The 26,293-nt window shown below is 39.8% G+C and overlaps 1 protein-coding gene across 1 annotated transcript; it reads right to left on the bottom strand.

The window, feature by feature from the left end:
* Nucleotides 1-1,658: 1,658 nt before the first annotated feature.
* Nucleotides 1,659-20,017, bottom strand: KLB (klotho beta). Its single transcript, XM_059818132.1, has 5 exons — nt 19,280-20,017; nt 10,372-10,879; nt 6,542-6,810; nt 3,799-4,942; nt 1,659-2,020 (listed from the first exon to the last, which is right to left on the bottom strand). Exons 1-5 carry the CDS (start codon nt 20,015-20,017, stop codon nt 1,659-1,661), a joined length of 3,021 nt encoding a protein of 1,006 aa, XP_059674115.1.
* Nucleotides 20,018-26,293: the final 6,276 nt, after the last annotated feature.

Here is a 26,293-nt window from a genome sequence, read left to right as displayed (position 1 = left end):
ACTGCCAAAACTGATTTCCGTGTATGATTTCTGGAGGGGAATTCAGACTTGTGATGACAGAATCTGAAGTAGATTAAAAAAACCTGGAATCAGTAGAACCAGATTTATAAGACCATTTAAACTATATGCAGAGATAGAAGTAATCTGAAAATATGACACTTTACTATATTGCTCAATTAAGAAAACCCAGGACTTGACCTCAGAGTTCAGGCAGAGCTTGCTGCTGAATTTCACCAACAGTGGTTTGTGTCATCTGGTCACATAGCTCTGTTTTTTTTTTCTTGGTTACTGATCTTGCCCTGTAGCAGCATTTAGCTGAGGTTTTGTACTATGGTAAAACCCACATTGTCACTTGTTACATTCAATTTTGAAAAAAGATTCACAGAAAATACTGAGATAGGGCAGAAACAAGTGGCTAAAGCTTAATATTGAGGATGTAAAGTGGAGGAAGGCAGTAGGAATTTAAGTGATGCTTCTTTTTCCCCTTCTTCCCATTTCGAGAGCATGGGAAGAGCTTCTCTACCCCTCTCCAGAGGTGCGTGGTACCTGCCTGGGCAGTGATGATCTGATCATGCATTTTGATGCCATGACAGAAAAGGCTGAACAATGTGAATTTTAAATGGTGGTACAATTCACGGGAAGAACTTGCTGTGCTCATTTTGAGATAACCAAAATCAGACCAAGGGAAACCTCCGGGTTTGGTCCCTGAAAAGTTTAAATGAGACAGCAGGCTCATTTATCCTTTAAGAGCATTGTGCCTGGGTTGGTAGCTTTTGTTTAATGCAGCAATAGCAGTAAACTCCTCTCATGGTTTTATCCCACCCATGGCTTGTACTGGCACATGACCAGAGCTAAGATGTTTGTTTATTTCTATGAAAAAGTGCAATTTAGAATTCTATTCATCACTCTCTTGAGTGGATTAGTTACTATTTATTTTGATGTTCTCTGCTAGTAATTTTTACGGCTGCTCCATTTTGGAGATAAAAAATAGTGATTATATGTTATTTTGACTTGTCTCCTGGGGGTGCATTACATTTGCTTAAACTATTGACATCTGATCTCTACTTCACCCAACACGTAAGAGATACAGGTTTGTTGGTCAATAATGGAGTTAACTTGGATTTGTTGTTTTAGAGGTATCTGCAGAATCCGGCCCAGCACATTTCATTCTTGGTTTTGTACTTAGTTGAAAGTTTGTGGGTTTTAATAACACTTTTATTTGTAAACCCTAACTGCAGTTTCATGCTCAGCAACATTCATAACATGAATATACATCACAAGATGTTTTGGTCCAAATGGGTTCATAGAAAAGTGCATATCAGTTCTCACAGCTTAATCTCTCTTTTCAAGTCAAACTGTTTGAAAGGTTATTCCAAGGCACAGGAGAGTCATAAAATGTTCTTCTTTCTTTTTTTTAAATAGATGAATTTATCATCTTCTACGTACAGAAGGTGGATAAAAGTAATTTCACCAGAAAGAAATGTCATCATAGCTCTTCTTCCTGTGCATACAGTTACTTTCCGTTTTCCAACAAAATGCTTGGGGTGTATGACTGGAGTGACTCACATAGTGCTTTTCTACACTTGCCTGATCTGTATCATCCTCTGTAGGATGCAAACAGTGATGGATCTCACTGCAAGTGGGCTTGTGCCCTCTTTTTAAAATGAAACACGGATGTGCTGGATGCTTTTTGCCTTAAAACGTTTTCTTCTTTTTCTTTTGTGAAAAACAATAATGGTTAAAAGCAAGATAAGGGTAAAGAAAAGGCAGCAGGCAAAGAATATTAACGGCTTCTTCTGAGAAATAAACAAGCAGAAGCTACACTGCTTTTCTTGGTTGGAGGGATCGCAGAGTGAATAGTCAGCAGGAAAGCCGTTGTTACTTATCAGGTTATTGTAAAATTTTATTGAAGGCTTTCCTTTTGAATCTGAAGTGAAGAATCCAAATCTGGGCTTAGATTTTTCTTCAGTCAGCTTAAATGCATAGTAGCCTTTAATCTTGACTTTATCAATGTAGTATGCTGGGAAGAGGGGAGGCGGAAAAGAAACAAATGTTGTTAATAAGACCTTGCATGACCTGCAAACCTTCTGATAATGAGTTCAGATTTCAAATGATTAATCTATCAACTTAAAAAAGCATAATTGCATCATAAAATATTCACTTACCGCTTCTAGCTCCCACTCAGCTCCCACAGAAAGAGTGTGTTGTTTTTTAAAAAAAGTTAGAATTTGGGAATTTTCTGGACCTACTCTGTGAAAGCTGGATTTGAACAGGGTTAGAGCTGGGAGCTTGCTTTCCTGGGAAAAGCCAGACGCTGCTCTTTCAGCTGCAGTGACTCAAGGGGAGCAGCTGCTCATCTGTGCCATAAGAGGAGCTTTCCAAAAATTCCTGCCCTCTTCCAAACCCTGCTACTCAGCCCCGCAGCACGCATGACTGTATGTTATACTGCTGCACCCAAGTGTTGGGAGAAAATACTTCAATGAAATCATAAATAGCAGTCCTTGCTAAGTAAATATCTCTCCAATTCATGTGTAAGCAGACAGCATAGTTGGGGATGTGACCCAGATTAAGCAGGAACGTTGTAAAGGGGGGATCTTTCTGTGAGTACTATAAAGTATCATGCTATCTGAAAATTAAAATGGAAATACTATGATGGGTGCCCTTTAAGCAACCTTTTCCTTTAATAACATTGTTCTTTTGTTTCCAATGTGAAATTAGCACAGAAAATAAATCAGCAAATGCTCATTAAGTCCTCCAGTAATTGAGAAAGAGCTAAGCACTGGAGGGAGGAATGCTCTGTTTCTTGTTGGTGTGTAAAAGTAATCTGAAGCCATGCTTAGCCATGAGTAAGATCCATCTCATTTTTTACACAGCTAGCTCCTGGAGAGGAGCAACCAGGATATGTAGACTCTGTTTGGGGACAGGTGCCTCAGAAGAGCTTTTAGGCGCTCCATGTCCTGATCAGGGAACTCGCTAGTGCTTGCTAATAGGGAATAGTGAGTGCAGGGAAGTATTGTAGGTCTCGTTTTGGCTGTATGGTTCAGGTATTGAGGCCTTTCTGGTATCCTGTGGCTTGCTGATTTCCTTTTAGTGTTTGGTTGGAGGAAGAGGGATGGGAGGGGTGAGGTCCCTGCAGCATTTTTCATAAAATAGGCTATTGCTGAAGATCATTGCCTTGAACATTTTTGTCCTCTACCTCCATAATTGTTAAAAATTTTTCTCTGAAGTGAAGAACTAGATTTCTGCAGGTGCACAGGAGAAAGCAAGTAGTGGAACAGGAACTAGAGTTTGACTCCCCCTTCACAAGCAGCTCCTTAAAAATCTGGTGACCTGCTGTATTTCTTCTGCATGTCCCTCTAGGTCTCCTTGGACTTGCTTGTGCTTTCCTGCCCTATGACTCTAGTTCAGCAAGCAAGGAGGCTCCCACCTTTCTTTGTAGAGTAGAAATTAGAGTTGTCTCTTGGGAGTTGTTGGTCTGAAGTGCCATCTCCTACCAACTTCTGAATAACTAATCTGCTGTGTATGCATGCCCAGATGGCTTCTCACATGGTTTAAACTGGAAGCAGCTGTGGCTGCATTTCATGTGAGGGACTTGATGCCATTGCTTTGTGTTGTATCTGCCCTGAGCGTGCCTGCAGAATCAGGCCCCTCAGGAGGCTGAATGCTGCCAGCCAGTTCCTGCATCTCAACCAGAACTGCTTGCTCTGTCTGGGGCAAGTCTTAGGTGCTTGCTTAAGGAATGCCTGGGTCTGTGCCACGGAAGTGGCTCTGGGGAACTTGAATCTATCATATACTCACCTTTTAAAACCTCTTGTACGTATTTTCCTAAGTAATAATTTCGAAGTTCATCGTTGTCTAAGGACTGGTCATCTATTCCATTTGCTGTGATGTAAATATCGATGTCACCATAGGTTTTTTTAATCCACCTGAGAACTTTACGCACTCCCCAAGGCACCACTGCCAAACGGGAAGGGGAGCTCAGGCAGGTGATATCCTGGAGAAATTGGATGTCACGATCAAATTCATACTGGCTCCCATTCTGAGGTTCATGAATCACAAATCTGGTGGTGAAATGATTCAGCGCGTAAAAGTCAGCTGCACCTTTGACAAGCTGCTTTTCCTCGCTTGTGAAAGATGGCAACGAAGAGTACGAGAGACCTCTTCTGTTTTTAAAGCCTATGTATTCCTTCATAGCAGCTGGATAGTCCCCAGTCTTAAATATGGGATCAGCAAACCAGCCTATTTCAAACTGAAGAAACCTGTTGGCAGCTTTTGAATGAGATTCAAAGTAGGGGTTGGCAGGCTCAGCCCAGTCCGAATGCAGGGACAGGGACACTTTGCCATACTGAAAGGACCGGTACTGCTCATTGTATATTCTCCAGGCCATGGCATGTGCTATTAATAAATTGTGTGCTGCCCGATATGTATCATTGCTGCTCCTGTTGTAGACATCGCTTAGCCTGTTAGGCTCGTTTATTGTAATCCAAAGTTTAACCAAATCGCCAAGTTCCTGAAAACACAAAGCTGCGTAGTCTTGAAAAGCGTAAGCAGTAGACTGGTTCAACCATCCTCCTGTCTGCAGCAAAGGACCCGGCAGGCCCAGGTAGGCATGAGTTGGATGATATAAGGTGACCATGGACTGAACATTGAGTTTCAGTATTTCGCTAATCACGCATCTGTAATACCTAAGAACTTGCCTGTTGACCACTGACAAATCTCCATTGGGTAAAATTAGTGACCAGTCAAGTGCAAATCTGTAATGGGTGACTTTCATTTTTTCCAGGAGGTCAAGTTGCTTTTTAATACTGACAAAATCTGTGCACTGTGCTGGTCGGGTTTTTAGCTTCACCCCTTTAACTTTGTGCAGGAGCCCATCTCCCGTGACATTCCAGAGGTACAGGCTGGAATCGCAGAACTGCGGTGAGGAAGCCACAGATTCTGCCTGTGAAAATAAAAATTATGTGTTACAACGGGGTTTAATTAAATGAATGCCTGCTTGTAGTCTGCATTTCTGACTGTGTTTGGCTTTAGGCTTAGTGCTGGATGTCAGAAGGTCCCGCTTAGATGCTCTGCAGGGAAGAGGATAACCAAGTCACCTGTATGGGCTTCGCCTCTGCTAGTGGTTGTCTTACCCATTCTGTTCCTTCATCTACGGAAAACATTAAAATTGCACTTTCCTTTCTGTTCAGCTACACACTGGCATTTGCTCTGCCACCAGCCTACACGACATAGATTTTCACACAGATATATCTCCCTGATCGAGTTCCCTCTGTGGTTGTGCAAACAGCAGTACTCAGGCAGCTGGCGGGAGAGCGGGGTGGTAAGAACAAGCACTGGGGCTATACGAGGCAGGCATGGATTATTTTGGCACCGCTTCTGCAATCAACCTTGTGAAACTGTGGCATAGTTTTCCCTGGTCTTACTGGTAGTCCTTCTGCCTATGCAAATATCTGACACAAAGAGCTTGTAGCATTTAGTTAAATCTTTACTATCTCCTACTAGTTAACAAGGTTCGGTGTAGCACATGATTTTTTTTTTTCTATTCCCATTTTTTAAAATACTTTTTGTAGGAGTTGTAGTACAATATAGTGAAGTTTAAAATATTTAGATTAAATCTGATTTTTTTAAGAAAATGGACTTTTCCATGCTGTATATTAACAAAATACATAGAAGCTTTGCTTTTTTTCCTATGGTTGTCAGTGAATAGGTTAAATTACGGAGTTTTGTTGTTATTTTTTGAGACTGATGTTGGTCCTTGGACTATCTTTCTGTATCCGATGACAGAGTATCCCAACACTGGCCATATATACGGTTAGCTTATCTACCGAATTTAAAGTAGAAATAGATAAGATAGGAACCAGTTTGGAAAAAAGATGTTATGATCTGTTTTCAAATGTGAGCTCAGATGTAAAAGCTGTATGTGCTGATGTTGGTTATCTTCGCCTGTGGTACGTGTCTTTTTAAAGAACAGCTTGTTACCCACTTGTCTAAGTGGCATTTAGAGCCAGGCTCAACCCAGGAATCTGTTTCTGCCTTGTTCAGCAGCTTTAGACAAGACCTGGAGCCGGCAGGTAGCTCTGCTGGCACCGGCGTATCCACCTTGTCCCTGCCGTGTGCCACCCTCTCCACCATGCTGTCATAGGCATCCCTATGGGCACACTGCAAACTGGATTGGGAAACGCCCCTGGTTGAAAAATAACCCAGGAACAATCGGTTGGGGCCAGCTTCTTGGTCTGAAATTTCCTGATCTGTTCTGCCACGAGGAGACGCAAGCAGAGGGAAGGCAAGGGAGGGCCAGCCTTGGAAGGGCTCCTGCGGAGGGGGCTGCTGCTGCAGGAGCACCCAGCACTCTCTGACTAGCTCGCCCGAAAACCTGTAAGGTACATAAAATTGAACCTATGCAATTATGGCTACGCTTAACTTCTGTTTGCAGTGTGCATTGAGATTCCTGAGCCAAAGGTGCCGTACACAGTCATTTATTCACAAAGTAAAGTTGTTGATCGCTCTGCACACAGCAGTCTTCCCAAAATTTTATGCTTACCTTGAGAACAGACTCGGTGATACCCCAGGAGAAGTCACAGGAGAACTGGGCCTGCAAGCTTGGGGTAGACTCCCTTGGGAAGAAGCCATTGTCTCGTATGATTTGTTTATAATAAAGTGCAGATGACTTGGGAATCCTTTCCTTTTTTTTGCTTTTGAAATCTACATAAAATAATCCGCGCCTGATGTTGTAAGCATGTTGCCATTCAAAGCCGTCAAGGAGTGACCAGGCTGTGTAACCGAACACATCTATGTTGTCGTATTTAATAGCTGTGTAAGAGAAAGTAACATCCATGAGTCTTATAGTTAGGTCTTTAATATACAGAAGGGGCATTTATGAGAAAGGTCTATTTGCTTTGAGAATCTTGAGGGTTTTCTCAACACTCATAGGGTTATTGGCCCATTGTAATTCATTGCAAAACTGTGACATTGTATATCTTAGTCCTAATTCATTAAAAAAATATGTACATTGCTAGTTCCTTAAGAAATTAAATTACTGGAGGATGCTTTATTTTTGCTCTGAGCCAACATGAAATATTATGCCGCATCCAGGTTTTAAGTTGCATTTGATGATTTGCAAGTAATATATACCAATAAAATTAGAGAATCATGACTAAAAATTAAGGGTGCAACAGTTGGTCTAGTTTGTGACCTTGTATTTATCATGAAGCTAGAACTCTCTACCTTTATTTGAAAGATCTCTGCAAGCTCTAACATTTAGGAATGTCTATTCAGCTTCTAAATCAAGAAATCAAATGCGTCGGTATGGGACACGTAATGACTTTAGAAGAAGCTGAGTTGATCAACCCAGAGACTGAAGTGCTTGATTTACAGAAGGGGTGCAGCACATGCATGTTTCTTCAGGCAATCTTAATGTCACTCCACCTTGCAAGGGAGTATATTTATAATCTTTTACATCTAATAGATGAGAAAGATGACAAAATATCTGCTTTCTCAGATGTGGAATCCGATTCACCAGGAAAGGCAGCAGAACTTCCGAAGCAGCTTCTCATGTACACCAACTAACGCCACCATTTGTTACCCACTTACAGCGTGTGCCAGCTGGCAGCCTGGAAGAAAAAGTCCAAACTCGGTGCTCAGTCATGTTAGCTGCCTGTCACCAGCTTTAAGCTAGGAAATAATGCAGGATAACTCCTCACGTTAACCTTATGAGGGCTGGAATATCAAGGGCAAAGCAGTGACCAAGTGAGGTTGCTGAGGATTTTGACACAGACAGACAGGCGTATTTTACTGAAAGTAAGCCAAGGAATAAAGATGAAGTATTCTGGTTTAATGCTCTATTCTCACCCAACATTGCTTTGCCTTATTTCCTCAGGGTATTTCACTTTGTATAAGTTTGTATTTCCACTTAACTTCTTTGCCTTAGTCACACCATGCCCCAACTTCAGCAGGAGGCAGTTTTGCACAGTACTCGTGTTCATGCAGCAGAGTAACAAGGCACAGCAGTACTGTCTCAGCCACGCATGGTATTTTACTAGCTGCTGGACGAAGAAATCAGAAAGCCCAAGAGCTTGCAATGTAAGTATATGAGAAGCTGATAGACAAGGCCAGAATACTGGTAAGGTGATGAGAGAATGCGATGAAGCAATACAATGGCATGTATTTTCAAGAAAAGCAACTTCTAAATATTAGGCAAACCATGGGAGAAAGTACAAAAATGCCTGAAAATATCAAATGCAAAACGCAGAGGCGGAGAATGATGTAGAGGATAAAGAGACAGGCCAGAAGGTCCTTGCAAGTAAAGACGAGTACTTCATGTCTGCAATAGGGAACGCTGAACAAATAGAAGCAGATGTATAGGGACAGCATAAGTGACAACTGAGAAAACATATTTTATTCTAGAAGCATACTGAATGGATGGGGCTAAGTTTAATTGTCAGAGCAAAAGATACTGCGGTACTCGAGATAGCTCATGCCTAGATGAGAATTTTTGGCTGTTTAAATGGGTAGGGAAAAAAGCACTATTTTATCTATATTTTGTAGTAAGAAGAATTAATAGTTAGGTGGGCGATAGGCAGAGATCCTGTGGCTCAGTGTGAGAGTATGTTTGTAGCATTGTCTGCAGTGACAGTGAAAGGAGAGGGCAGAAACTGAAGTCAGGATCCTCACTGAACATTACAGGGGGGGTGAGAACATCCTGCTAAAAACACAAGGGGATAGCTGGGGGCAGGAACAAGGGAATGAAGGTAGGAAAGGTCAGGAGTTAATTAAGCTCCCTGTGTCACCAGAGGTGACATCCACGGAAGCGGATCTCAAGGCATTTCTGTGTCTGCTACAGGTGGAGCCTTCGACTCCTTCTGCAGACATAATCGTTTCTGTATTTTCACACACACACACATGCGTGCACGCAGGGTCTAGCTCCTTACAGCCTGTTATGTGCTATTTTAACAGCCACCATCCCATTACAATTTGGCCTATATAAATGATGTTTTGAGGTTAACATGATCTAATTGATTTTGCTGCAAACAGCAGATTTATACCTGACTTTTCTATAAGTAAAAATATGAAAATATGTTCCAAATATTATTCCTGATCTAACAAATTAAAGTTTGCTTCACAAAAAAATGCATTAGTTAAGAGGTAATCCTGTATTTTGAAGCAGAGGTTGAAGTATCTGCATCCATAAAAACGTAGATGACAATTCTTGAGAAGTAGTTATTGGTTGAACATTGACCAAGTATTTCAGAAGTCTGAATCCACAGATGGTTACTACAGCAAGGTCTGCTGCAGAGGATTGGAAAAAAGAACAGGCTATGGCTTTTCTTATGTATGTGTCCAGAAATCTACTTGCTCCACACCTCCACCTCAAGGCCTGCCTCTGGAGTTTCCTGCTGTGCCAAGGCAGTATTTAAAATACCATAAACCAAATACTGGAATGTAACCTCCTCAAAATCTGGAAAAGGCAGGATATATTGCATAGTTGCTCTATGTGAAGTTTACAGTTTGAACCAACTTTAAATATATCTGGATAATCTTCATTAGAAACTTAATTACGTTTGATGGTGATTCAGTACTTCCTGAGTTCAGAGTAAACGATTGCTCGTGTTTGCCCTTTTCTGGGCAAGAAAGGTTTTTGTAAAGGGATGCGAGCCACCCCATCACTGCAGTGGGGCATCTGCAGCGGGGCAGCGTGCTGGGAGGATGGCTCTCGGGACCAGCAGCTGTCCCCTTCTCAGCACCGAACCAACAAACTGAGTGAGGGGGAAAAGATGGGTTTTGCAGAGGCTTTAGGTACTAACTGCATTTATATTCCATACAAAGTTAAATGTTCTGCCTTCAGAGAGCACCCCTGTACACTGGCTTTATGAAGGGCAAATACCAAGATTAAAAGTGTGTTATTAAAACATATTCTCTTTTTTGGCACGCAATAATCCTGAAGAACGATTGCCCTTCTGCTGATTTTACATTTTACATTGGAGTAGGACCCCAGCATGGCAATGGCAGTCTGTCATGGTCTCGTTTTCCTGCTGTCAAGGTATGTACCTGCACAAAGGTTTTACAGTTGGGCTGCCAGCAGTGAAAAGTGATATCCAATAGATTTCTGACTTAGTTTTGAACTTAGTTTTAAAATCCAATGCAGATATTGGACTTTAGCTTTCCGGGACAGGGCCTATGTTTTTTTTCTATGTTTGTACAATACCTAGCACTGGTAGATCCTGATCCACGACTTGTACTCATGAAGTATAAATAATTAATAATTAACTTAGTTGCCATTATCTATTTTTAAAAAAGATTAAATAATTACAGAGCTAAATATCAAATAATGTTAAAAAGCTCTCTGAAAATCCAACAGCTAACTTGTGTACAAACCTTGTAAAACCTTATTAATGAAGTTTTTCATCATGTAGATGGCTGTGGTGTCATCTGTTTTCACATGGCTGTCAGTGAACCAGCCATTCTCTGCAATCAAGATTCGAGGACTGTTGTATTCCAGTTTAATCCAGTTCAGTACTTCCCTCAAATTCAGTGACAAATTTTGTCCCATTTTTGGTAGAGTGTTTGGAGGTTTAAAGTTATTAGGACCAAAGGAAAATGCAAAGAAGTCAGCTGTTCCCTTTATGTAGTTTTTTTCCTCCTCAGTAAAGCGTGGCAAAAACAAAAATTCGTTTTTCAGCTCTTCTGGATAATCGCCGTCCCCATGGATGGGTTTAGCAAACCATCCGAGTACTCTCTCCATAGACTGCTGACATTTAGAAATGTCCAAAGCATCTTCCGATTTGTTAGGTTCGATCCAGTGGGATCCCAATACTATGGACATCATCCCCTTCTGATATGGTTGAAAGCGTTTTTTGTAGGTATGCCAAACTTTTGCATGAGCCTGATGAGAGAAAAATAGCATTAAATTGTAACTCTCTAATAAATCTCTGTGTGTGCTGGCAGCTAGACAGGCAGGTAGCTGCATCTGATTCACTGCAGACTTCTATGGAAACATTAACAAACATTTAAGGCACGCTAATTACCCTGCACAGTTGTAATGGGCAATTACTGTTATACTGCAAGGTACCTCAAGACGATGGTAATGCTCAGTATCTCATGTGGGCTGTTCCTATGATACATTCGGGCTGTGACTTTTTGCCTTTTAACATAGGTCTAAATTTCAAGAGCAGTCCCCGCAGGGGTGTGAATGACTGTTACATGGACACTTTGGGACTAAACAGCTGTTAATGATGGGATTTGAACTCCGTGATCTAGACAGTCCCATCTAGGTCTTTCTTTGTCGAGCAGTGATTGCTGATACAGTTAAGATTTTAAGCCATCATTACAATTGTTCCATCAATCATGCACCTCATATGATGTTTCCTTTGTCAGTGTTGGCTCTGTGATATTGACTGCTCCATGCTAAGGGAGTTACCAGGATTTCCTCTGATCAAACCACATACACACCATACTCTTCTTGGGATACATTTCTATTTGTTTTAGTGGGGCCTAATCATATGAGTAAGTGTTCAACTTTTGATATTGGCACAGTCCCTAAATGTAAAAACTTTGAGAAAGGACCCAGCTGCAAAGTTGGAACCCAAACGTCAAGTTTCATAGTTCCGTGTGAGAATTTTGATCCAGGACTTTAGTTCATTTCTTCTTTGGAGATGCTATAATAACAATTTTTCTGACAGTACATGCAACAGTACAGAATGAAGCTTATTAATTTTAAGTAGAGAGCAATAACACTTTGGTTTTAAAAGGAAATTTGGCAGCAGTATCTCATAAAATCTATTGGGTATGGCATATTTTAGTACTCATAATTGGCCAAATATTGACTTCCCTAGGACAGACAGAGGTTTTGCTATTCGTGTTAGTGACAATGAAAGCATACCTTGTATCACATCTTATTTCAATTTTTCTGATTATCATAATGTTTTAGAAAGTTTAACATTGCTAAACACCAGAATTAACTTCAAATGTCACGTTGTTAATTACTTGAGTAAGAGAACACAGCAGCCAAAATTTACACGAAAAAAGGAATATGCGGGAGACCGAGGAACCACTAGCACTCTCAGAGTCTCATAGGAAAAGGGGAGAGCAGGGGTGTCAGAGAAGGGTGACTCCAGATCGCAGCGTGAATCACGCCAGAGGATCTGACGCAGGGGAGGGGAGCTCTCCCAGCTGAGGAGTTGTCAAGTAACTCAGGATTTACCTTATTCCTGAAGTGTGGCTTTGTACTCTTAAGCTGGAAAGAAAATAACTGTTCGCACTGAGAAAAAACATTGAGAAGCATTGTGAAACACTTAGAGTGCCAAGTTAGACCAACTTCATTACCAAGCCAAACAGCATTGCTTACATTTGACAATAATTTCAGTTAATTTATCTAGAAACACACAGCCTTGACAGGTAAAAAACCCAAAAGATCTAATGTCACGTAGATATTTGGTTAAGCTAGGGAGTACCGAAGAATTACAGTCTGTGAAATTTTGTGTATCAGTTGTTTATGGTTTCTAAGGTCATGCTCGTAACATTTGTTCAAGGTCTGTCTTTGAAAATACTGATAAAGTAACATTAACCTTTGAAATACAGGTTCTGTAGCTGAAAAGAGAAGTCAGCAAAATTGTACTCATAAGGCAAATTTCAAGATACAGTTAAAATATGATAAAATGGATTTCTTACCAGTCTCATCAGAAAATTCAAGTGCCCAGTGCCATCTCCTCAGTTACCCTCACTGTCCTCTTCTGAAGGTCCCTCCAGCCTGGGATGGCTTCTGGGGCCAGGCTTCCTTTGTTCTCTGCCTCTAGTGATTTCTCACCTGGTTAGTCTACTTTTTTCCCCAGACCCAGGCTAGTTTAATCAAAGGTATATGGTTGCATTGGCTCAACAAGAAAAACGCTGTTGAAGTCAGCTGTGTTATGCACAGTGCCAAGTAGCATGCACAGCACCAGGTAAATCTTAGCAATCAGACATTTCTAGGTGAAGTGGAGAAAGACGGCTTTGCCAAAAAACAACTAATTAGAATGCGGTATTGACACGTAAAAGACAATCAGGGACAACTTATTGTATTCATATGCATCTTCAGGAGGTTGATTAGAAGAAAGTAAAGTTACTCTTAAAAATATTGTCTACAGTAGAGAATACAGCTACAGGTATACTACCTCCTGTAGAGGAGTAGACCTCAAGTATATACATTTTATATGAGTCAGGATAGGATCCCCACGCACAAATTCAGATGTGTCACTGATGTCTCTTAATTCTGAAGGTTAACTCTATTGAAAAAAAAATTGTCACTGTCTATAGTAAACGTTTTTACAGACATAGTAGAGACAATAGCATTTGCTTGCCTATAATTCTGTTTTGAGTTGTTAATTATCTGTAAAGCAGCTTAACATTCTCAAATGCAAGGTGTTCGCTAAGTGCAAACTATTGTTTGATGGAACCAACTGATTAATATCATTTCTTTTGTAAGACCACATATGAAACAAACATCAATTTAAAAGCTGTGTCATACATCAAATTGACTATTTTGAGTAAATCTTGACTAATCTTTTTTCAGTTAGAGTTTAATCCCTAATCTTTCACTTTCCTTGTTAGATTAAGGACAAATGTCAAGGCTAAGTACACAGTGAAAGCAGGATCAATATTGTAAATTTATTCTAGATACATATGACACATTAATTTCGGCATATTTTCCTGGCATTAATACAGAAATTATTCCATAGACTTGAAAGTCACAGACTGCACTAAGTCAGTTAGTATTAACCCTGTAAAAAGGCTAGATAAGATAAGTCAGTTTAATAAAATCAAGACAACAGTATTGTTCTCCTCTTCTTGAAATGTTCTCATACTCCTTCAAACTCTGATCCTGTAATTCATCACGTACGTATGCAAAGAGTTTACTATTGAAAGACCAATACTTTCAAATTCTTAAGATATGTTAAAGTCAAGCAATTTTCCTTGAATGTCTCAGCAATGAACACACAAAACAATGTTGGGGGTGTATGGAGTTATTGTAGTGTGCTGGAGAGCAAGAACATTTAGGAAAACTAGCATTAAAAAAATTCTAATAAAATTATTCTTTGTGTTTAATTGTTTGGTTTTTAAACAATGAAGAGCTAGAATAGAGTCTGATGATGATGGTGTTAAACATCACTTTAGAAGAAGGGCAGGTATGTGTGGCTTATTTGGAGAGTATATTTCATTTCAAGGCTCTTTTGGTCTGTGGTAAAGATGCCACGTAGTCAGTAGAGCTAAAGCCCTTATTTTGCAAACTGACGCTGAACCTCAATCCTTGTGAAGGAAAACAGGGCTCTTGAGATGTAGGCAACTAAATTTCTAAGAGAGTGGTTTGAAGGACTGAGGCGTTACTATCGAATTTGTTGTATGCTAACCATCTTGCATTTGGATTGTGTTTTTCCTGATGATTTCCAAGAAGTGTAAGAAAGCTAACCTGAAAATAATGAATCATACAAAAAAGTGTGAATCAGTGCTGAATTTTACATCATCATTGACAGCTACTACCATTTGAAAAATCTCCCAGCAAAGACATTTACAAGCATAGACAATTCTGCTGTCCACCCTAGAGCCATACTTGATGGAGACAGATTTCCCTCCTCCTGTAAGAAATACAGGCACTGGTGTAGCTTCATCTTTCTAGATCCCAAGAAAAGGAGGCCCCTCTGGAGGAAGGGAAGAAAGCACCTGGTTGGACATAGAGGTAAGAATTATTCCCCATTCATTCAGTAGAAATTTGGTTTTAAGGAGAATGAATTATGGGACTTCTCTGGGACATGCTCATCCAAAGATCCCGAAGGCAGCAGTGTCCACAAAGAGATCCTGACATAGTGAGAGCTACTGAAGAGCTGGGAGTTATGCAGCTGGGCACAGAGATGAACCTGATCTGTGACGGACCTATATGGAGACACCATGTTTGAAAGGGAATTTATTGCCTTTTCCCAGTATGTGATATGAAGGTGTGTCCATGAAGAATATCTTCCGGGAGATCTTATTCTGACAGTTTTCTCCTGGGCTTTTCTGCCAGATAGAAAGGAGTGTGAATGATCTTTAACAGGAAAAAAAAAAATATCCCCTTTCTGCCTGTTATGTTGCAAAGGCAGAACTGCCTGGAGGGCACTGATACAGAGGATGAAAAGAAGACAGCTTGGTCTGCAGTTTGGGATCTTCAGAAACCTCAATCTAAGTGTAAAAGAACATAACTAGATCCAGAGAAAATGGTAATAATATATCAGGTATATATCTTGTTTAGCTCCAGCCACAATGATTCATCTGCTTTATATTTTCTTGCTTCTTGTCAGATTTATTTACTGTTAAATCAAATAAATCAATCTAATTTTTCTGTGTGCAGTTTTTTTCCTCTCTGCCTCAGTATGACAGCTGCCTCAGGAGCAAGCTCATAGTTTTTATATCTTCTTTGACGTGTCTTTCAAATGTTGTATGGCAAGTTACATTGTTTTCTGATGTTGCTTTTGTGAAGTACAGTCTCCTTTAATGAAGAAAGGAGACACACTTTCGACAGCCACTCTCCCTCTGGTATAAGATTCCACATACTCCTCCCGTTAGCAGTAATGATCATACAATTGACCAGAGATTTATCTAAGTGAACCCCCTAGCAATTTATAATTGATAAGCATCAAACTTCAAATTTCCTATTCATTTCCACAAAAGTAGTATCAGGCCCTTTAAAATGATCAGTAGCATTTATTAGCCTCTGTGTATGAAAAGCATACACAGCAACATGCAAATATGTTTTTTAAATTGAAATTTCGAGTTCTTCTTCTGTGGCTTATTTTCCCCACATAGATCTTCTAAGCACCCTGCTTCCCAGCCTTTGCTTCCACATTCACTAGCCCTCTTTATGGGTCTTGAATAGCAAGACCCATGCAAAAAGCAGGACTGCCTCTTCAGTAGATCCATCTGGGGCATTCCCTTAAAACGATGCAAGGCACAGAAGGAAAGCACATGTATTAGATGATACAGCATCTGCAACACCTTGTGCTGGCCAACACCATAGGGCTCTGGGGCTTGATGAAGACAGACCAATCCTACTTTTGCTGCAAAGCCTTAATATGATAATTATCTACCTAATTACCCACCTGAGTTCATTCACGGAAGCAGATCATTTTTTTAATCAGTTCTAAAATGCATGGAATTTTTCCTTATGCCAGCCAATTCTTTGAGTTTTAAGATGTTGGATTTCTTCAGTCTACTAAAATTGACAGTTTAAAATTAAGAGAAAATTCTTCATTCCTCTTCTAGAGACACAAAAATCTCCAGCAACTTTCCAATTGTTCTTACAATAAAATAATCCAAAGTCCAAAAAAGCAGAGGTTTATGGTTTGTTATATTGTTTTTGTGATTCTATGGAACTTAGCCTCAGTTTATGATTGATATATCACATAAAAGCACTCCTTTATATAAATGGTGATTAGTTCTCACAACACTGCAACTGCAACAGTGCACTGGTAAATGAAACTAAAAGTAGGACTCATAAGAGACCCTCATTTGGTTTATCCAACCGTACTACAAAAAGGCTTGAGAATGATTATTTAGCAATATGCTACATAACAGAGTGGTGGCCAGATTAGTTTCTTTTGAGCATTACAGACCTGTTTTTCCTGCTCAGCATATTTCATGGGTGGACCTGGTAACATACATAAGGGTGGCATGGAGAATATGGTCTTTCAACAGCCTGTCCAAAAATGACGCCCTGACATGAACAAGAACGTGGCTCTTCCTAAAGCTGCTGACATAAATGGGTATCTTTTCAACATCTTTAACAGGCTTTGCCTCACACTGCCAAAACCTGACATTTCTGTTGGTCTTTTGTTTTTGGGAGGATGTTTTTGGTTTGCAGTGGTAAATTAGAAGGTAGCCATAATACCATGCCTGAGAAACAGATTTACATATACCAGTCCTGAAATAAAAAGCCACGCGAAATCTCTTTAAAAAGAGATTCTTATAACATTCCCTGCCTCTCAAAGGAGAGACATTTCACAACACCTGAATCCTGACTGTGCATCAATACATTATATTAATATGGTATTGCCAACAATACTAAACAAACTGAACATTTAGATACACACAAAGACCTTTGAGAAAGATTCTGGCTAGTTGGCTTGAAACATATAATACCAACTATGACTTCTATGGAACGACTGGCTTTAATTACATCTTATTAAGAAAAAAAATTTTTTATATATATATATATATATATATAAAAGAAGAGTTGACTCATGTCGACTGGTACCTCAAGAGCTTCCATTCCACCTCCAACCCCAAACATCAAACTCCAGTTCCTAGAATACATTACTACAAATTTGAGATTCTTCATGAAGACCTAAATTCTTCAGAAATTTTACAGTGCCACAGGAGAGAACTGCTAATACATTAGGTAATGTTCATGGGGCTGTAAGAAAGATACAACACGAAAATAATTTCTGCTCAAGAATAACAAAATACTAGTTAATGGATTGTGTATTGCTGAAAGCCTCATTACCTCTTTCATTGAAGTGATTTATTTTATACTCAGATTCACAGAATAGAGAATTTTCTATTGAAAAATAGAACCAACTATTAGATCAAGGCTGAGAGTTAAATATTGACCAAGGAACTTAGGTCAGTAACTTGTATATCAGACCCAGCTGTGCTTGGCTTCCTGGAACACCCAACTGATCCCTCAGCAGAGGCATTGCTGCCTATGTGCTGTGTGCAGCTTACATGGGCTTTACAGAGTGGGAAAATGCAGAGACTGCCTAGTTGGTACCCCAGATTTGATTGTGCCACTCAGAAATGCAGGCAAGCAATGCTGCAAACTTACATTGTATCTTTTACATGTATTATTTCAAATATATTTCATATAGCACTTGAAAATAAAAAGAATGATTGAGCATCATTTCTCTTTGAGATGCTTCACAAATCTCTGTAGTTAAATCATTCGTGTGCTAAGTCTGAAATCAGTTAGTGACTCAGGATGCTCGATGACTTTTCTATGTGTAAAGCTTCTGTTGACTGCAGTATGAATTTTCTGAAAAAGGAGGTTCTGCATGTTCAAGCACAGAAGCAAATACAAGAAATAGAAATGGTCAGCTGCAGAATATTTTGATTACTCTGGCAATTAATTTTTTCCCACATGCATACTTCTTTCTGTACGACAAATGCATTCAGATTTATTTGTTAATGACATTTACAATGTATGGTAGGTAGTAGAAAAATTCTCTTTGTGACATAGTTTGAGCAGGGGGAATTATACTAGCAGCTCTATCAAACAGAGACAGGATACTGACCTGCTCTGTAAAGTACTTTGAGTACTACAGATGAAAAAAATGCCATATTGATACTGTTAATTCCTATCTTAAACTGCTGTTATTGGAAATTGTTTTAAATTATAGCAAGAGAAAATAAGCTCCTATGCATAGGAACTAGCTACGCTGTACAATGAAATTAATAATCTGTCAGAGGAGATGCTGTAAACTCTGTAATGCTGTTGAGAATACCAGGAAAAATGTCTGCACTTTTTCCTTAAAAAATATGACCCACTTCAGACTTCTCTTTTTGTCCTTCCCGAAGAAAGAATACCATGAACTTAGGACCCAGTACTGCAGCTGTTGAAGCTATTGATCATGGGATCAAGACTTTTGGATGTGTAATTCTGTAGAAAACAGCTGATAAATAAGTCTGACATAAAAATTAAAATGCTGAAAACATCATGGAAATAATGTAATTTTGAAACTCTCAGATACTAAAGAGGACATTTGTTTTCTTCCAAACCCAAGAAGCGCTGACCTTGCTAGTTTAGCAATAAACATTTTGCAATATGATCTTACTAAGCTAGAACTAATCATATTTATATATATATATACACTCTCTTGCTAGTAGAATTGATTCAATATGTAAATGCAAATAAATTTAATTTTAAACTAATAGAATAGTCATTTCAGTGTAGTCGAATGAATGGTCATGTCAGTGTGTTTAACTATGTGGAAAGAATAAAGAGGAAAATCATGCTCTTTAATAGCCAGATTTTGTAGGCAAAACCTAATTTAAATAGAATAATAAACAAGCACTTTAAAACAAATAATTACTGAGTCAACTGTTATGAAAACAACAATAAAATCAACATGAGGATTAAAAAAAAGACTGCCTTAGCTAAGGGTTAGTTCTTGGTGTTTTCAACATTCCTTGAATTTTTTTTTAAAACATTGATTACATGATTGATTCCTCCCATCATTTCCCATGGTGGTGCAAGATCAGTTTGTAAAATCTTACTATACCGTACCTTGATCAAATTGTGTCCTACTGAGTAGACGGTTGTTATTTTCCCTCTCTCTCCAGGAGCATGAATACCTGTGCCGTACCCATGCCAAGCAACTAAATACGGATTGTGGATTGTAATCCAATACTTAACACGATCCCCAAAGGTCTGGAAGCAAAAGGTGGCATAGTCATTGAAGATATCAATTACTGATTCGTTTTTCCATCCCCCATATTTTTCCTGCAACATCAAGGGCAGGTCCCAGTGGTACAGCGTAACCATGGGGTCAATATTTCTGTAGACTAGAGAGTCAATAAGGGTGTTATAATACTGAAGTCCTTTTTCATTGGGAGCTGCTACCACACCAGTGGGAAAAAGCCTTGACCATGAAATTGAAAACTGGTAAAAAGTAACTCCCAAAAAATCCAGAGCAGACAAATCTTTGTCCAACAAGGTGTAACTGTCACTGGAGGCATCTGTGCTGTCAGCATCCCTGAACTCTGAGTGGATGAAGCGGTCCCAAACGGAGGAGCCTTTCCCGTCCTTCCTCCAGCTGCCTTCCACCTGGAAAGCCCCCGTCCCTACACCCCAGAGAAACTCCTTGGGGAACGTGTCATACAAAAACATCTGTGTTTCACTCACGGGGCTGAAGTGGGGGTCCTTTTTCCACACAGATCTTCCCTCTCCGGCAAGCCCAGTAACTACCCTTATGAAAACTAACGTCCAAAAAGCAACAAATCTCTCCAGTCGTCGGCCGCACATTATGCTGGTTTACAAAACCAGTGTTAAAAGCCAGATTTCTTGCACTGACGCTGGAAAAAATCCATTCATTCGCTGGAGTCCCCGCTGTGCAGACCGTCTTCATTTGCCACAAACTGCTGGAGTGTCTTATCAAAGCTTCACTAAAAGCTTGTGATCGTAAAAGCTCTGTCAATGATTAGCCTGAACTGTGAGACCTAGAACGGGTGAGAGAATGGCGTAATTTTTAGGGAGGTGGCCTCTGTATGACCACTGAGACACCTAGATGGCTTCTTACTGCAGGAAAATAGGTTGCCTGAACAATATAAATGCTAGTAACTAATTTAACATCATTTAAAGCTCGGTCATTTGGATGGGAGAATATAGGTGACAGAGGGTGCTAAGAAGCTATCTCATCCTCTGTTCCTCATGCAGCTGTATTTCAAGGAAACGTGGCAGAAATATATTTCAGACTGCATAGTCTCCACTTAAAAGATGGTTTATCCTTCTGTATAATTGGATGTCTGGAAGGGCAGTGCATCATTCCTCAGTGCTGCCCTGCTCAAACATGCTATTTCTGCTGAAAAATTCTCCCTGGACTTGTGGGAAATTTTGTTGTGGACAAGAGATATATGCACATCCCACCGACTATATAAAAACGCAAAGCAAGTCAATATTTCCTTCAAACAAATGCAACCGTTTTTCTATCCTATATAAAAGTCTGCTGTACAGCTCTACATACAGCAGCAGTACAAAATTAACAGGGGTCTGTTCCAGTCGTTAAGCAATTTCCCTGGTTTTCTTCACATAAATACAATTAGCAAAGATAATTAGCCCCAAAAGATGCTATTTTAGTACTGATTAATTTAACAATCTTGGTATACACAGCTGGGACATCAGCACAGTGAATATCTTTCAGAGCAGTTACACAATATAATCTTTTAACATGTTTCAAATTACAGCAAAACTACGTGTGTTGAGATATAGTCAATTTACTCAATGCAGGAAGACTGATGCCTGCCATTTTTGCTTTTCTTGAGGTACAGTAATATAAAATGTATGCACATGTAGATCACAGTTGCTGAAGAGATTTGCGGAACAAGATAGCAGTGTGAAGTAATGTTACATGCAAGAAAGATACGCACTGAAATCTGAACCTGGGAACAACTAACCACCTAAGTATGGTCCTCTGCTTGGATGAATTAGCCCTGCTGGCATGTGGGACATGAAAGTCCAGATGGACTGCTGGGCTAATGCCGCTTTACTGCTCCTGCTACCTCTGAGAGCATGCTTGCAGCATTGCATAATGCCATTGAGACATACCTTCAGTTTAACAATAACGCTGATTAATCAATAGAAGATGGAAGACATTTTATTTATTTGTTTTGTCAATAAACAACAAAACCTCAATGCATGTTTGTGAGCATTTCTCTGCAGTGCCTTTACAAGAAACAGTTTCACCGCAGAGGAGGAAGAAAGCTCCCACTGATATCTTCTGCAATGCAGATCCCTGCTGGTGGGGCAGCCATGCATCTGACACGAGTCTGTCCCACATAACAAACCCAGCACTCCCTCAACTACCTGAAGTAACTGATCCACACTTCTCAGCCAAGATCCTACCAAAGGCAGCTTGGGAAAGAGAGGAATAAATAGGGACTGTACCAAGTTGGTCTACAGTATATACTGACAAGTTTCTTTTTTATTCTATGGAATAGCATTTTAAAATGCTAATTTGGATAGCTATTGCATGAACATAATCCTTCTATTTTAACATTTAAAAGCTTTGATTATACGTATCGTACTTTAAGAAAACCCAAATACAAGTTGTTATGGATGCCACTATACTTCTAAAGCAGTTATGATTACCAGATGCTTGAGTTCAAAACACCCATGACAGCTCTGTAATACCATGGCATGTATTGACAAGGTAAAGACAACAGGCTTTTCCCCACCAACTACAGCAGAGTTAGTACCACTGGCATCTTATTGCAGACAATGTGTTGCATCTGCATGACACGTGAAAGGTGCAGCAGACACTTGTGCTCCCAGATGCTTGATCTGGACAAAATTATGGACTGTATTTCTTTCCTTATTACTGATATGACTGGGGGTATGCTATCATCACGGTTTGAAAATGTTTTCCAGTACCAGACTCTGAATCCAGTTTCTTACTGCTTTGTCATATTTAACTGTTCAGGCTATAATGTTACTCGATAAAGTTAAAGAGGAAACACTTTAACTGATGAGAGTCATATAGTGACTTGGATTTGGAAGGAAGCAAGGAGTTGGAGAAAGGAAACACTGACTGTTAATTTAGAAAACGGCACAGACGAGTGAGATGTGATCAGGGGCTGTTGAGAAGTGAGGGTGCAAATGCAGGGGAAGAGAAAGGAATTAATTATTCCACTAGCTCAAGTGGCAGAGTCAGTACAGGCTCCAACCCTGATGCTGTATGTGGATGTCAGTATGATGCTGCACAGTGGGATTTCCTGCCTCTGGCCGTGCACTTAATGAATCTGGTTTCAGAATGAATCAAGGCTGGGAGAGGCTGTGGTCTCCAGGGGCACTTGCTATTACTGCTACAGTAGTTGGGAAGCCTAATTGCTTATGCAGATGCCATAATGGTTATGCAGTTCAATCCGTAGCTATCAAATTTCCTTTTTTTTCTTTGCCTCTGCCAAGGCAAGTGATTCAAATTATGAAACCAACTTTTCACTTGACCATTGATTATGTATTCTCCTTGTTTTAGGGGCTGGGCTTGAAAACCTGGGGTTTGATCTGCAGAAATGCTGAACACATCAGTCGAAAGGAGTAGAGTTTTGAATGTCTGCAATGTTAGGCTGAGTATCTGAGTTAAAACACATTCATTCTACCTGGATATGCAAATGAAGAGAGAGAAAAGACCTAAAGACAAAGTTCACTTAGAAAAAGTGTAATGTTTACATTAACATCAGCTGCTCAGCTCTACTAGTGTTAGGTGCTCAAAAAAGCACAACTTTTGTAATTGCCCTCAACAGTGTGCTGCAAATCAAGAACTTATCTTTACCTTATACTTTTACCTTATACAGCAAAAACTGTTTGAGATGGGATCAAGTCTTTTCTAAGGACATATAATTGTGATGGATACTATAGAAAGCCTAATGTAAATAGAAACTAGACCACAGATTACAAAGAATTTTTGGAATTTTTGGTCTGCAACAAAATCCTAATTCCTGTTTCTACAATGTGAAAGAAATTTGATTTTCTTTACTAGAGACTCTAGTAAGCAAAATATTCCCTAAAGGATTCCTCAAAAACAGAGCCTACAATCTAGTAAATGAGTATTTTAATATCTATTAATGCTATGAAAAAATATAGAATTTAACATGAAATTTCTATTTCAGGAAACATATTTTTGTTGTGTTTTCCTAATCGTCTCAGCATTACCATACTGTATTTGTTTAGGGCACTTCCTAACCTCAGAGGTCCTTTGGACACATATGAAGCTCAGACCATCTCTGTTCCATTATAAAGACTTCTTATACGATCAAAGTGTATTGTCCCCTAAAACCCATGAGAAACCCTGTCTTATGGACTTCAGAAGTATCTCAGTGTTAAGTTACAAGTATCTGCTTTATACTTCAACTAAGTTTCAAATAATTCAAAATACAAATTTTGTAGAGCAGTAAATAAAACATTGCTTCAAAAGTTGCAATAAAAGTTGATTTCAATTCCAAAATTGTATCAATATATTAATATACAAAAATTTGAAAATAAAATAAAAACAAAAATATTAACAAAAAGAAGACAGACTAATATATTTTTTATTTCTCAATATAAGAAAATGTATTTTTCTTACAAACAACCTCCTCTCTTAATAAGCAAGACAAAGCCTTCACTAATAATAACAACAGTAGGACTGGTTTTGTTCAACAGACAAAAAACCCTCAAGCTCAAGAGTTAGTATCTCACTTTTTTCACATATTTTGGAAAATAAGAACATAAAAAACCAAAAGTCTAATTTTTACATTATTTGTCTTAGTTGTAAATAGAGTGATGACATTGAGTGTACTCTAGCTACTTTCTAAAAAGCTGTACTTTTAGTTGGGTAATACGGCTTTAAAACATGACCCATGATCAATTATAGACTCAAAAGGGGTATTGCCTTCATTTTATCTTGCAAAGCATATCAGAATACAATGAGCATTCAGTTTTGTTTCCTGTGGCAGAGCAAGGTTTTTCCCACTTCCAGTGGTTTCATAGCCATGCATGTAGAAACAGAGGTACCCTCTGTCTCCCCACCATACCCAGGAGTGAATTATAGTCATTCCAGGTATTCAGTCCGATCTCTTTTCATAAAGGGTTAAACTCTTGCCTTCCAAGAAACATGAACATGTCACAAGCCCCCAGGCAGATACTGCTCTGCTGGATGTTATTCTAGGTAGCTTTATCAAGTACAAATAGAGATAACCACCTGCAATAATTCTTCCAGCATTATTTAAACAGTTTGTCTGGCTCCTACAAACGTCAGCCATTTTAACTACTCTTTAGTTGTGATATCAGGATTACGCACAGCTTTAAAAATCACGTAATGAGAATTAAATAAGCAAATACAAATGTATCACTGGAGATGTTTTTCTAAAGTGATACTGGTTTTGTTTGCACAGCCATTATAGTTGAGTGCATATGGAATAACTTGCAAAAAGTACTGAAAAGCACAGCCTGCGCTGTGGGTCTGCGTTTACGTGCTCGCTCTGTCATGTGTTTCTTATGCAGAAATCCAAATTCACAAGCTATGCTAATGTTGAAAATATGAGTCCACCTGACAATGTGTGTTCATAAAAGAACAGCAGCAATTTCTATACAAACAGGGTCTTACGATTACTTAAAATCCAATTTAAATAATTAAATGGGAATAGTAATAGGTATCATTAACATTCATGTTTTCTCAGACCAGACAAAAAGACCTGACCTTTATCTCTATGTAAGTATCTTTGCTGGAGTTTGACCATGCCACCAAGTAGGCAGTCTCTTGAAGTGAAGGTATACAAATGATAGCACTGGAAATTGCACTATGAGACAAGTATAAGTTCAGCTTGTATTCCACTTTTTTAATGAGCTGTTTTCTAAATCAATGGCAATATTTTAAGTATCACAAATTCTGTTTATCCCCCCCCGCTTTTCTCCGAAACCAGCAATAATTAGATATTCAGTAAGTAAGCAGACTCTAAACATCAAACAAGCAGTTATTGAGAGGGGAACTGATTTTTATTTGGTTTGCCTACGTTTATTCCCTCCCCATGTTCAGCAAGGAGAGAACAAAAGGGAAGAAAACATACAAGATTTCATTAGAAATTGATTAGAAATTAAAAGGTCAGTGGGTGAAGATGGAGTGTGACTTTCCAGTTTCTCTCGGACTTGCCAGATGTAGAGTAGTGAAACATTGGAATAGGCTGCCCAGGGAGGTGGTAGAGTCACCCTCCCTGGAGGTATTCAAGGAGCGTGTGGATGTGGCATTGTGGGATGTAGCTTGATGGGCATGGTGCTGTGTGGTGTTGGGTGGGTTGTGGCTTGTTGTTGTTGTGTGGTGTGGGTTTTGTGGTTTTTCTTTTTGTGGTTTTTTTTTTCTTTTTTGGGTTTTTTTTTTTTTTCTCTTCTTTTTTTTCAGGTTGGATTCGATGATCTTACAGGTCTTTTCCAACCGTAGTGATTCTGTGATTCTGTGATTCTGTGATAGACTCTACGCTCTCCTAAGCCTTAACGCATGGGACAAAATACCGTAGAGGAATCAAAGCCTGACGCTTCCTGCACAACCAGGTACGAAGAAGGGACCAACACACGTTTACTACACGGAAATGGTTTTACGTGCTGTGCTTTTTCAGGCCTGGCTGCACTGCTGCGTTACTACCTGCCCCTGTACTTAAGATGCTTCCTTTGCCTCAGTGCATTACAACGCGACACGTCTCAGGGAGGCCTGGCGCTGTCGGCTTGTCAGGACTGCCAGCGCTCCTTCTGTCAGAGGTGACCGAGGACACACCTGCTCCTCGGGGGGCTGCATCAGCTACAAGCCCACCCTTCTGACGCGAGCTTCCACGCTCACTCCCTTTACTAACAGGCCAGGACCGGCAGTAGCTGCCCAGGCTTCCTGCCCAGGTTCAGCGGAGCGGTTAGAAGCGGTTAAACCCCCGCTGCACGGGCACCGGCCGTTGACGCCTGCACAGAAAGCAGGAAAGGGGGAAAAACCGGGACAAGACTGGGGGGGGCGGCAGGGGAGGCACCCGGAGCCCCGCGCAGCACCGCCAGCCCGCCGCGCCGCCCCGC

Source organism: Gavia stellata, chromosome 5 (assembly GCF_030936135.1).
Source record: "Gavia stellata isolate bGavSte3 chromosome 5, bGavSte3.hap2, whole genome shotgun sequence".
NCBI lineage: Eukaryota > Metazoa > Chordata > Aves > Gaviiformes > Gaviidae > Gavia > Gavia stellata.
Note: the sequence above shows the minus strand (reverse complement) of the source record. Positions and strands in the feature narration are given on the sequence as shown.

Bases quoted from the DNA above. Each gene is read 5' to 3' on its own strand.
- KLB (XM_059818132.1), bottom strand. From the start codon at position 20,017: ATGTGCGGCCGACGACTGGAGAGATTTGTTGCTTTTTGGACGTTAGTT. The intron at 4,943-6,541 runs GTAAGCATAAAA...TTATTTTCACAG, and splicing joins TCACCGAGTCTGTTCTCAAG to GCAGAATCTGTGGCTTCCTC. The intron at 2,021-3,798 runs GTGAGTATATGA...CCCTCTTCCCAG, and splicing joins CGTACAAGAGGTTTTAAAAG to CATACTACATTGATAAAGTC.